Source organism: Hylaeus anthracinus, unplaced genomic scaffold (assembly GCF_026225885.1).
Source record: "Hylaeus anthracinus isolate JK02 unplaced genomic scaffold, UHH_iyHylAnth1.0_haploid 12001, whole genome shotgun sequence".
Lineage (NCBI taxonomy): Eukaryota > Metazoa > Arthropoda > Insecta > Hymenoptera > Colletidae > Hylaeus > Hylaeus anthracinus.
Window position 1 is genome coordinate 9,709,946 of NW_026534348.1, and position 12,550 is coordinate 9,722,495.

Consider the following 12,550-nt stretch of genomic DNA (forward strand, 5'->3'; position numbering starts at 1 on the left):
CTCTCTCTCTCTCTCTCTCTCTCTCTCTCTCTCTCTCTCTCTCTCTCTCTCTCTCTCTCTTTCTGAAGTTAACCTACCAGTTGCGTTTATATCAGTCACAGCAAGAAAGAAGATGAGGGGGAGAAGGCGAAGGTGACTGGTACGTGAGGTAGGTCAAACTCGTAGCAACGCGTGGCGTGGAATAGAAATGAGGATCGTAGCCGAGGATCTCTCCAGCATCGATTACTTCCCTTCAGTATTCTTGATAGCGAGCATTGCCAAAAGTTTCCGTCAGGAGAACATGTTCAAAATTAAATTTAAACGACTTGTGTTAAAATAAGATTAGAGTTTAAGGGTACATTCTAGTGTAAACGTCTAAAAAGAGGGGCTTTTTCAAGAATTGAAAAAAGAAAATCATAAGTCGTACTATAGTAAATGATTTTCTATTTAACGATAGGTGTTTTATAAGGGAAAAACATTTTCTTTTTGGCGTCATTTTATTATTTATATTCAGAGAAAATCACCTTGGAAAGTAACGCTGTAACAATTACATGTCGTGAGGGAAATAATGATATCCCATGCTTCATTTGTCTGAAACAAGAAAAATAACATTATTCTTCATGTCTATGTGCCTATGGTGTCTCCTGAAATAAACAGTGTTGATTAATAAATACATTTTACATTTAATATTTTCTAACTACCCATTTTTCCGCAATATCATACGAAAATAAATCAATGTTCCAATTATCAGAAAAATTGCCAAGAAAAATGATATGAAGCATTTTATTCGATACAAAGCACCCAACATTTCGATAAAGATTCTCCTCTCTAATCACAACATTTACATAGAATCGATATTCTCGAAGAACAGTAACCCGATTCTCCACCTCCGAGAAATATGGAAGCTCCAGCCACGTTTATCTCTACATTACATTACACAGGAGAACCTCTTCTGCACATTTTGATTGATCTAGCGAAGCATTTCACACATGATCCCAGACTTCGCACGATTTTTCAACGAAACACCACGCAACACCGTACGCCCCCCAGCGGCGTTGAAATTCTTCCAGAGTGTTTGCTTTCGTCCCTGGCAGTCGTTTTGCAGCGACCCTCGAGGAAATAGCGCCTCGCCGTCTCAAGATCATTTGTCGCTGATATTTATATCACACCCGCGGAAGAAGCAAAGGAAAAATACCAGAACAGCCGCAGCGTGAGGGTAGGTCAGCCACAGAAATCCAATGGTGAGAGAAAGAAGAGGGGAAAAAAAGGAAATCGAGCACCTCAAAGGCGTCGGTTCTTCGCACGCTTGATTCTCCTTTTCTTTACAACCGTTTCGAGGAACTTTTCCCTCCTGTTGGAGACGCATCTGTCTTCACCTCGTAATAACGTCGTAACGTTCAACCATGGCATTTAGTGCAATTCCAAAGTGTACCGAGGCCAGAGGGTTTTTCTCCTTAAGGGGTTGCAATATTTTTAGCTAATTTCGAGGGCACCTTTCCTGATTTTATTGCAAGGAAAGTGATCGACATAAACTTTTGAAATTCGATACGTTTATTTATATTACATATATGTACAAAGTTCTCTAAAATTTTCTTCTATCCTATGCTATTTGCTTACAAGTTATGTGCTATTGTACGTCACGTTAAGTAGAGCGTTGGTGTTCCAGTCTTGTAGGATGATGCTAATGTCTACCAGCTAATTATAAAAATTCTGAGGCATGATACCTTAATGCTACGCCAGAGCTATGGCAGATGTTTCCTCGCAGCCGCTCGTCGATGCCAATTGTCACATTTTTCCAGCGCTGAAATTTCCCTCGAGGCGTAAAAATAGAAACGAGAAATCCGTCTTCTTCGAAGTCTAGCGCGAGTTTCGTCTCCTCGTTCTCTGCTATAATACGCTTCCCTCTTTTATTTCCAAGCAATCGAGTGTGTGCATAATGGAAAGGAGGGGTGGAAAAAAAAACCTATAAACTCCGAGAAGCCATCGAGCCCGAGGTTTAACTGAATAAACGAAAGACGCAGGACGTCGCAGTCTGTCCGTTCACACTTGTGAACGCGAAGGTACCTGGCCTGCTTTCAATTTGTCCATTCAATTCGCCGCTGGATGCATGCCCCACGCTTATTAGATTGCGCAGTGGCAACCTTCTCGAGCCTTTTGCAAACGTACAACTTAACCGACGGAGGCCGAAATACTATGCGCGTGCACTTGAATATCGCAGGGATCGCACTCGAGGGAAATACTTGCTTTTCCAGGTATGCATTCCGCTGTCTCCGCATTCGGAAGGTTTGAAGCAGTTTTCTGGCCCGTGCGGAGCAAATTGATGTCGTAATTGCAACGCTTCATCACTTTTTCACGCGCTTCCAGTCGGTTGAATGGGATTGGGACGAGATTACCGAAAGGGAGCCGAGGTACCTTGCCCCTAATAATAGAAAAGGCTTGCCAGAGGGCATCAATCGGCGGGGATTCGCCACGAAAACCCCAGCATCTTATTTAATTCATCACCCAGCGCCGGGCGACTCGAGGAACCACGGTTAATCTCGTGCCATTTATAAAACTCGATCAATATCGTGCATAACTATGATTTATAAACACCCAACGTACTCGAGTTTACGGGAGGGGGCAAGGTTGGAAAAAGGAGAAATACAGTCAGTCCTATAAGTATTCGTAGCCTCTATGTTTATCGAAGGAATTTGTCAAAATTAAATAATAGGCTCGTCGATTCCGAATAAATTTTTCATTATAAATATACACAAAATAAACTTTGTCATTAATCATCAAACCTGTCATTTAATTTAGACAATTGCCTCCAATCGACATAGAGGCCACGAATATTTACGGGACTGACTGTATGTTAGCTGGTATCTCTGTTCGTGAATCTTTCATTCGTACATCGCAAGAGCAGATTCTGGATCGTGACTTGGAGTGCATTATGTTTCATATTAGGGAGGAGCTGTAAGTTAGGTCTGTGTTATTTTGTGCTCCAGTAGTTGCGTCGCTTTGTGGGTTAGTTTGCCTAGGGGGCGAAATAATGTTTGGTATCTTAGTAGATGTGCTGTTGTTGGGATTTCGATGCAAATTGAGTACAAGTTTGAGTAAGGATGACTTGGAGCGGAGGCGTGGTTTAGTGGTGGGCAGAGTTGTAGTATCTAATTATAAATTAAGGAACGATCGAGGCGGGGGATTAGTGTTGTAGGATTTGGGCACTGTTGGATACTGAGCCGGATGAGTTTAAATCGGGGAATGTGGAGATGTTGAGGGGAATAGATCTGACAGCGATACTGTTGATACCTGTGAGGTCAGAGGGCATGATATCCGTGAGGCCCATGTCGAAAGTCTTGACACTCACGACTCGAACCAGGTTAGGGGACACTACACTCGTGAGGTCTGAGTACGAAACCTAACTTTGGTGGAACCTGTGTTGGGACACCAGTGATACTCGAGGTGTTACTATTAACATCTACCCAAGTCAAGAGACACCACGTTGACAACTCCAAAGTATCAGTGTCTAAATCAGAGACTCAGAATCAGAGACAAAGTTTTGCAGACAAAGTCTTAGGGTTAGTCTACTTTCAACTCCGGTCACATTGAGAGTTAAGTACAAATACAGTACAGTTCTCCCGCATCGATTGATCCAACACCTCTCTACTTTTCTTTCCCACGTAATTTTCAAGATTACCATCGAGAATCCACGGTATCTCCACCCTCACAGGGTAATTTTACACCAGCCCGCCAGCCCCCCCCCCCCCCCCCCAGTAATAACAGAAAGTACGTATTTCTTAAATTTGCTTTTCATTCAAACGAGGCTTCATTAAAGCCGCCGGGCGTTCTTTTGATGTTAGCTCCTCGTCAACGTCTTTGATTTCGCTCAGCCATCTTTTTGATTAGAACGCTTCGAGCGTCTCTCTCCCGTCTCTTATCGAGCAACTTTTCCACGTCCGTTTCTCTTCCCCCCGTCTCTGTCTCTCGGTCGGAAAATTTTATTAAGCAGTTCCGCGACGCAGTTTCCATTATCGTATCCGTCCGTCAGATACCGTCGTTCACCGACGGCGAATACGTTTCCGACGAACAAAAGAGACGTCGGGAGGATCACCTATATTCTTATCGCGATTCCTGGCTGGTTCTTCGTCGTATCGTTTAAACGATAGGGATGCCTTTGTCGAGATCGACGAGAAACGGGGGCGAGAAAAAGGGAAGGGAAGACGCCGACGGTATTGAATTTACACCGCACTATACAGAGATGTAACAAAAGATCTTCTATTCAAGTTTCGGACTGCACAAAGAAGCTTTGCTTTCTTCGACCCGGATGGAAACGCCGGATAATTAAGTCCCGGTCCGTGGATGCGTTCTCTCTGGTTGCGAACATTGCGTTCCTCGGGTTCGTTGGGTAGTCGAGGGAAAATTTTGTTGGGGAAATTCGATATTGCGTTTCGTTTAGGAAAGAATACCTTTGCAAATGCAGGATGACGTTTAGAAGATTGGAGCTTGTGATCGGTGGCCACTGATAGGAGTAACAAGGCTTGACTAACAGAGGAGTCTGGTTATAAGGGATTTTGATGAAACTTTGCACTTGTCGATGCCACTTATCGACTTTGAGGCTTTCGAGGATGATCCTAACATAGAAAATTGAAACGTTGATGTCCTGTTAACAGAACACCTGTCTTCCAGCTCAAACTATTTAAGGGTGTATTCTAGTCTAGAATGTCAATTTCTAGATGTTCTTTTGGACTTGTTTTCTTCAAATTCGTAAGAATTTTTTGATCTACTAATGCATACATATTTATTCACATCTCAAGAATATACTTTATTTTTAACGAAATAGTCAAAATCGAACGTAATACAGGTGATTTTGTGTAAGTCATTTAAAAAAAAGGAAGTTCGTGGTTGCATATGAATTATATAAGTGACTGTATAAATCTTTTGGAAGATATATTTTCGAATGTTCACTCTCTTAGAAAATGCACCCAAAACATGTATATTTTTAAGGGTTTTAGTCTAAAACAATTCCTTACCAGAGTATCTTAAGACTAAGAAATCTATTTTTTTTATTCTATATTCCCCCAGTGATCGCAAAATGATCATACCTATATATATATAAATCGGATATATATATATATCCGATTTCACGGGTAACGTTGAAGAGGACGGTTTTCTGCAAATCCCGCTGTATGCAATTCTATTTATCTTCCGGCTGATGATGATCATAAGCACGAATGGATAGTGCGTACGACTCAGCGACAGAGCGGGTAACAAATGCGCGCTATATTTCCTCCAGCGTGGGACTATTCGCGAAACAGAGGGGAAATGTATTACGATAGAGATACCGTTCCTCTTTGAAATTGATGACGACGCGAGCTCCAAGTTTGTCGGGTTGTATCGCGACCAGAGCCGAGCGCGGAGTTCGTTTTTCCGTTTAAAGGGATTCACGGGACAGGCTCGTATTTTCGCCGAGCAAACATTAGGATTCGTAAGCCGACTGTGCTCCCTATCGTTTGGACGCCAAGCATCGCGGCGGAAGAAGTTGCAGCTTAAAAGTGGGTTTGGCAAGTCGCCATGCTGCGTCATCACTCGTACCGCGGAGACCCAAGCATGCCGCGTGCGGCTACAGGTAAACGTACACCTGGCCCTCGATTTCAATTGGAGGTTCACTGTTCGATCCTACCCTACTCTTTACAGGGATTTTTATGTATTTTCATGAGGCGTTGCGTCTCCGGAACGTTGTAGAAATGTAAAGGTAGTTTGGGAGCTTTGTCGTGGGGGAAATTTAGAGCATGTTGACACGTTCTTTCGGTTTCAATTTCCGTAGTTTTTGTGGAGTGAGGTAATTATAATGATATGCTTTGTTTCCTCTTCTTTGCGATGATACCTCATTCGGAGATTTGAAGCAAGTTGACACGTTCTTTAGTTTCCAATTTCTATAATTTTCGTAGAGTGAGTCAATCATAATAGCATACTTTCTTTCCACTTTTTTGCAATAACATCTCATTTTCTCCAATATTAATTGTAAAATTTAAACAAACATAAAATAAATTCTTTCAACACCATCAAATCCCAACTTAATATTAATTAAATCAATATCGAAGTTTCATCACGCCCCTTGCCTTACGAAGTAAACCTTTAAAATTCCTCCCGTTTTTAACGGGTTTTCGGTAGTCAAGTTTCGCGAATCTAGAAACGGGACTATAAATTTACTGACCGTTTCGTCGAGATATATGGCTCGTTGGGAAACACGCTCGCGGGATTCTAGACGCGGAACTTTTTAGAGCCTTATTCTGCATGCGCGCGGAATAAGATGTGTACGAAAACGTCGGATTTGAATTCGAGATAGGACGCGAGAAATATTTCACGCGCGGCACCGCTTTTACGTGCCCAAGCGGAGATTCGAGGAACGGCCATGATTTTGTTATACTGCCCGAACTTATTCCGGTTCGAAAACGATTCGCCGTGGACGAATTATGAAAGATGGATGCTGGAGATTCATGAAACGTTCAAGACGATTCATCTTCGGTTGAAGGAGTGTACTACAGACAACTAGGGTATATTGTAGGAGTACATTCTTTAAAATGTGAGAAATACGTGTGGATAATCTTAAGGAGCCTGTTAATGTTACCAGTAATTTTATTTAATTGACAGGTAAAGGAATTTACCAATCACTGTCTGAAAGATTAACATTTCTGACTAATCATGGATGTTGCTAATATTTGTGTAAGTTGTACATAACAGGGTGAAAAAGATCTCGGTATTATTTTTCAAATATTGTCTATAATCTTAACATTTTAAAATTATACATTATACAATTTTAATGTTTGTATAATTTACAAATTATACAAGAAAAAGAATATTCTTATCTCATAATATCATTCTTCAAATAATTCAATAAACATTACGCAATCAATCACCTGTATATCACATCACAATGTCCCAGTTCCCCCTCCACGATATTTCTGACACACGATTCGTGTTTTCTGTTGCAGGAAGTATTGCACACGATCAGCGCGCCCAGCGGGCAGGTTCGGCGTATCGTTATCTTCAAGAAAAACGGCGTTCAAGCCATGGTGGAATATCCTTTGCAATACAAATCCCCCGTCCATTCGGTGGGCTCGCGTTTTACGTATGAGTTGCGAGTACCTAGGTTTTCGAAACTCGATAGATGGGCTTAAAGCCCAAAGGGGATCTCCATCATGACACACTTCTACGAAACGACTCGGCGCAAAAGTTTGTCGGTCACGCGCCACCGTTTCGATGCAATGAAGATTTATAACTGAAACTGAGAACCGACGCAAGTTTTGGTTTCTCGATCCTTAGGTTTCGGTTAGTTTAACTATCCCGCACTCTATGTCGAGTGGAAGTTCGTATTAATCGACTGTTCTCCTGTCTTGACGAGGCAATTGTTGAAAGTTTGTTAGATATCGTTCCTTAGATTCACTGAGATTCGCGTTGAATTACCAAAGTCATTCGTAATTCGTTGATTCTATAAAGTCTATAAATTTCTTGATTTTAGTTGTTCCTTTTTTTATGACAAGTCCAAATTCAATGCAATTTTTCTATCCTAAATGTAATATGAATTCATTCAACGATTTGATCTTCATCAGGTCTTATTTTCAAGAGTAAATAGGTACATCATATACAGATCGTATTTATTGTAGGAGTATTAAAGAAGAAACGACCTAAATAGAGAACAAAAATTGAATTTGCACCGAATACCAAAAATAGGAAAACAAACTCAAAAATCTAACTCGATATCAAAAGATACTTAAAAGAGTCTTCACGTCTTGGTATTCAGATTTATTTATTTTTATCTAGTTCACATTCTGCATACTACATTTAAAATGCGTAGAATTGTACCAATTTCAGTATCACAATTTCACCCAAGAACAATTTTCAACTACCCCATTCTGTTTTCGTTAAATTCAAACCTGTAGTATTGCTACCCACGAATTCCAGTTAATGGTCTCGCGAACCCAAGAGCAGAGTTTAGTTGAATGGGTTGTCTTAGTTGTTCGTCTACTTTGCGTTGCAACGACCGTAGAAACCGCTAAAATGTGCAGAATCTAGAGCGACTTCGTGAAACGTGTTTCAACCTCTCGCTAAAGCGACGGGAAACATACAGGTGCGAAATGATACACTGCATTGAATCGTCTACCGTCTAAAAGGACCTCCTCGCACGTGTGAATGGCCCGCCTAGAAAAATAACGCTTGGAATACTCGCACGTGTGGGTGTCGTGAACAGCTAATGGGTTAGCGTTTGGGAATTCTTCAAGTTCTTCATTCATATATAGAGCTATAATTTAGGTATATAAAATAAATTCAGTCAAATGATCCTTATTATATTTGGTATAAAATATTGAGTAATTTGGTGCGAACAATTGCAGAATTTTTTTTATTCGATATTATTATACCAAAGAATTTGCCATCCAACATTTCGGAGCACCGAGTTGCAAAGAAGGCACTTTGAACACCTGCTGTGATTAAATGAATTCTTTCCTTATAATGTAGGAATAGTTGATTCGTAGATCGTTCTGTAACACATTTTCAGAAGTAGTGGAAGATACAAGAATATTTACTCTTCTTCTTTCTTTTTCTCTTTCTTTATCTTCCCAACTTAGTGTCAAATATAATACAATACTTGCGATCAACGTTCTTTGTTTAACATTAATCCTTTGTGTGCCAAGGAGCGATATAAAAATTTCACGAACCTTAAAATCAAATTGACCGAAATATATACACATATTTGTTTACAATCACGAATATTTGCTTAAAATTATCTGGCATTTCTCGGATATGTATGAAGGTTTCCTTTGGTTGTCAAAGGATTGAATTCCAATTTACGCGCATAAATGGAGCTGAAGTGATGGAAATCCCCTCGCAACTGCGAGTTGTTTCATTATAATTCTTTTTATCGATGTAAGAACGCGAAACACTGTGTCTATGTATTCTTAACTGAATCCTGGCGAATCCACGTTCGACTCGGTGGAATCTGCGACGAGAGCGAAGGAGACACTTCACGGAGCAGATATATATTCCGGATGCTGCACACTGAAAATCGACTTCGCGAAGGTGAGTACATAAAACTGATTCTCATTCACGATTCTCTGTCCTCCCTCCTTGTGGGAGCGCACCCTCGCAATGAACGAGTCGAAAGTCCGCTCATTATACAGGGACTGGACGAATCTGGACCTGGTGGGTGAAAGGCAAAAGTAGAAGAAACGAAAAAGGGGGGAAAAAATAAGCCTCTTCAGTTCTACCGTTAATATTCATGAGAAAGGATCCAACGGAGAAATGCTTCCGCAAATAATGGAAACGCTCTAAATTCACGTTTCTCTTACGTAACGGCGTCTGTACTTACGGTACCATAAAACTCGAGGAAATTTGCTCATTTCATTCGTTTTACGTGCTCGTTACATATTCCAATTACTCGCGCTCGGGTGCGAGGCGCACGGCAACGACGTTCTTCTCAATATTTCGTCCGACGTCTAATTAGGAAATTCAACAAAAATATGCCACGAATATGTTTCTTTCCGACAGGCCGCGCCGCGTACGTGAATTTCGCTTGTAATTTTTTTACCGCACTTGGCAAGTTCACTTTGTATCTTCGCATTGATATACTCGGAGCGATTCGAAGGAATTTCGACTCAGAGAGTATTCTTCGAATGAAACGACTGACAGTAGAGTAATAGGCAGTTTCGTATATTTATTTATAGGAGGATAATGGAATTAGAGGTTTTCTCTGCGATACTTCGCATAAATAGATGTTGATATATTTAAAGACACACGAAGGAAACGTAAAGAACATGAAATATTTACGGAACAGATTCTGAGTAAATGTATATATGATTAGGCTTCAGAATTATCGTATACAGCCAGTCCGATAAATATTCGTACCCTCTCTGCTTATTGAAGGAATTTGTCTAAATTAAATGATAGGCTTGATGTTTCCAAATAAATGTTTTATTATATATATATACACACACACAAGTGTAAAGTACGTATTTATAATGAAACATTTATTTCAAAACATAGAACCTATTATTTAATTTAGACAGATTTCTATTAATAGACGTAAAGGCTACGAATATTTATGACACTGGCTGTATAAACATCAAAATAAAAAACGAAACTTTTCATTTTGTCGAGACCACATCATTTATGTTTCTTTTTTTTAACTGAGTGTTCTGAAATAGAAATGTAGCCCAAATAACAGAATATGTGACCTAGAGAAATCGAAGAGATTTTATTATCTTTCACACAATCTACCCGAAAAAGAGCATACACAATTTTTATAACACGTATTTGAAGTAATAACGCTAAAAGGATCGATATCTTCGTTACTATCGATTCTATCAAAAATTTATGTGGAACGAAAAAGTTTCCAAATTTAATTTGCAACATGTTTTGTTCTCTGAGCTTTCGCTGTAAAAGCAGCGGTAAGCGAGATAGCGTACAAGGGTTTATGGTTGGCGCTCCTTACGACCCCTCGTCCCATCTAGAGTTTTGCAATGTCACGTAGCCTAAATTTTACGTCGACCTGTGGTGTACGTACGGTCCAAGTTTTACCACGATTGCTCCGACCATTTCCTCGTGATGCTATAATAAACACAACTGACACAGGTTTAGTTATATACACGTGGTTGTTATAGAATAGAAATATAAAATAGAAGGAAACGTAGATTTTCGAAGATTTAGTGCGACCCAAGTTTGCAGTTCATACCGTTCATGGGAGTTTGACGCGAGGCGTGTGCTTTTGGTCGCCTGTTGAATATTTATCGACGATAAAACAACTTGCTGGTCCTCCATTCTTCACTTAAGGGCTCGTAACCCTCGTCGTCCATGAAACCGTGGTTCTATGCCCATTCGTGTAGGATTATATCGCAGGTAATTTGCAAAATTAATTTTGACACGTAATTGTAGAGTATAATGCTCAAGCAAAGATGAAAATGACTCATACTTTCAGACATTAAGCGTTTCTTTTTATAATAACAACCTTCTTCCTCGTTAATCAAATTTACGATGTCAAACTTCAAAATTTTATTATTTTCGCCAGTACTCTGTATTAAAAACGTAAAATATCTGCCGATCGCGAATGTGTTAATAAATATTCAATGATCATATTTAATCGAAGGAACATTCAAAAGAGGAAAATCAAATTTGAAGATTTTCAGCGTGATTACTTTTACCTTGCCTAAGTTGATGGATGTTCACACGCCAGCCATCCATTAGAGGAAGCTTTATACAAAATTCGAAGTTGATACCTGCCACGATTCGGGAGTTCGAACGCCCGCAACCACTTTACGCAAGGGTGGCTTTGAGAGCACGTCGCTACCCATGTACGGTAGAGATTGATCCCTATTCGTTGCCAAAATACCGAAAATCACGTACGAAAGCAAACAGCCACGCTTTGTAATTTTGGAAGAATGACCTTCCTGCAAGTAACTTGTTTTCGCATTGGTTCTTATATTTATTTAGTCTATCGTGTAGTATATTTTCTTTGACGCTTTCGACCCGACATTATTCTCAAAGGAAACTAAGTAATCTACACTTTTTATTATACATACAAAAAATTTACCCTCTTTGAGCTAAATTTTGGTCTCCTGCAAAACGACTTGCAAGACATTTACTTTGATGCTTCAGGTTATTCAGAGACATATAATTAAGACGTATACCTCATCTTGTGAAAACACTGAAATTATTTGATAAAATGTCGATATATTAGCACGTGGTCTGAAAGTTACACGAACCCATATAGGGTTAAATTCTAATGCTCCAAGTGCCACAAACAATAAATATTCCTGAAAACCAGCGGCTTCGATCGATCAATTTTCAGCAACACAATTCCTTCGTGTAACACGTTTAAAAAATAGTACGACCTACAAGCTAGAAACGGCGTCGACTGTGAAAATGTCTCGGTTGAAAAATAAAATCTCGCTTCTATTGGCACCAGCTATTATTTAGCGCGAGGTTCCAACAGTTCCGCGTGCTTTGCTGTCGCCCGGTACCCTCTATCGTGAAAAAGATCGCAGAGCAAACAGTGACGCCTCGCCTTAAAGGGAATGAAAAGAAAATCACGTGCATTAACGTTAGGGCCCCGGGGCAATGAGGTCTTCCGTGTCGTTTGAAAGAAGAAAAGAGAAGCGATTCGTATAGCGAGCCACGCGAAAGCTCCTCTTCCTCGCCTAACGAGTTAGATCTCATTTCAGCTCGTTGCGTCGCGTCTTTTCAATTAACTTCAACATGTTAGCATACTTTGCCAAATGAGAGCATCGTTACCTTCTTATCGCATTCAACAGTTTTTGCATTGTAGGTAATTAACACACGGGCAGTGATTAAATTGTATGTGGAGACAGTCAGGAACAGGCGCAACACTAAATAGCGAATAACACCTGAGCAACATATATTATTGAACGATTATTTAGCGTGTAGTGCTGTCAGGTTTAAAATGTTAGGTGAGGTAATTTTATCTAGAATTTTATTAGTTGGTAACAAAGGAAAATTTTAGAAAAGGAGATTAGAATAAAGAATATTAGGGTCTTAGAGTATTAATTTACTAAATTGTTTAATTGATAACAAATAACTATTA

General features: G+C 39.9%; 1 protein-coding gene across 2 annotated transcripts in view; it reads left to right on the plus strand.

Annotated features, from left to right (window-relative positions):
• The window catches only part of LOC128891357 (heterogeneous nuclear ribonucleoprotein L), a 207,434-nt gene that overhangs the window by 69,299 nt on the left and 125,585 nt on the right, over positions 1-12,550 (plus strand). For both annotated transcript variants that reach the window (XM_054150797.1, XM_054150796.1), the window contains exons 4-5: positions 6,951-7,036; positions 8,937-9,033. In XM_054150797.1, coding sequence (XP_054006772.1) covers positions 6,951-7,036; positions 8,937-9,033 — 183 coding nt within the window. The remainder of the gene's footprint in view (positions 1-6,950; positions 7,037-8,936; positions 9,034-12,550) is intronic.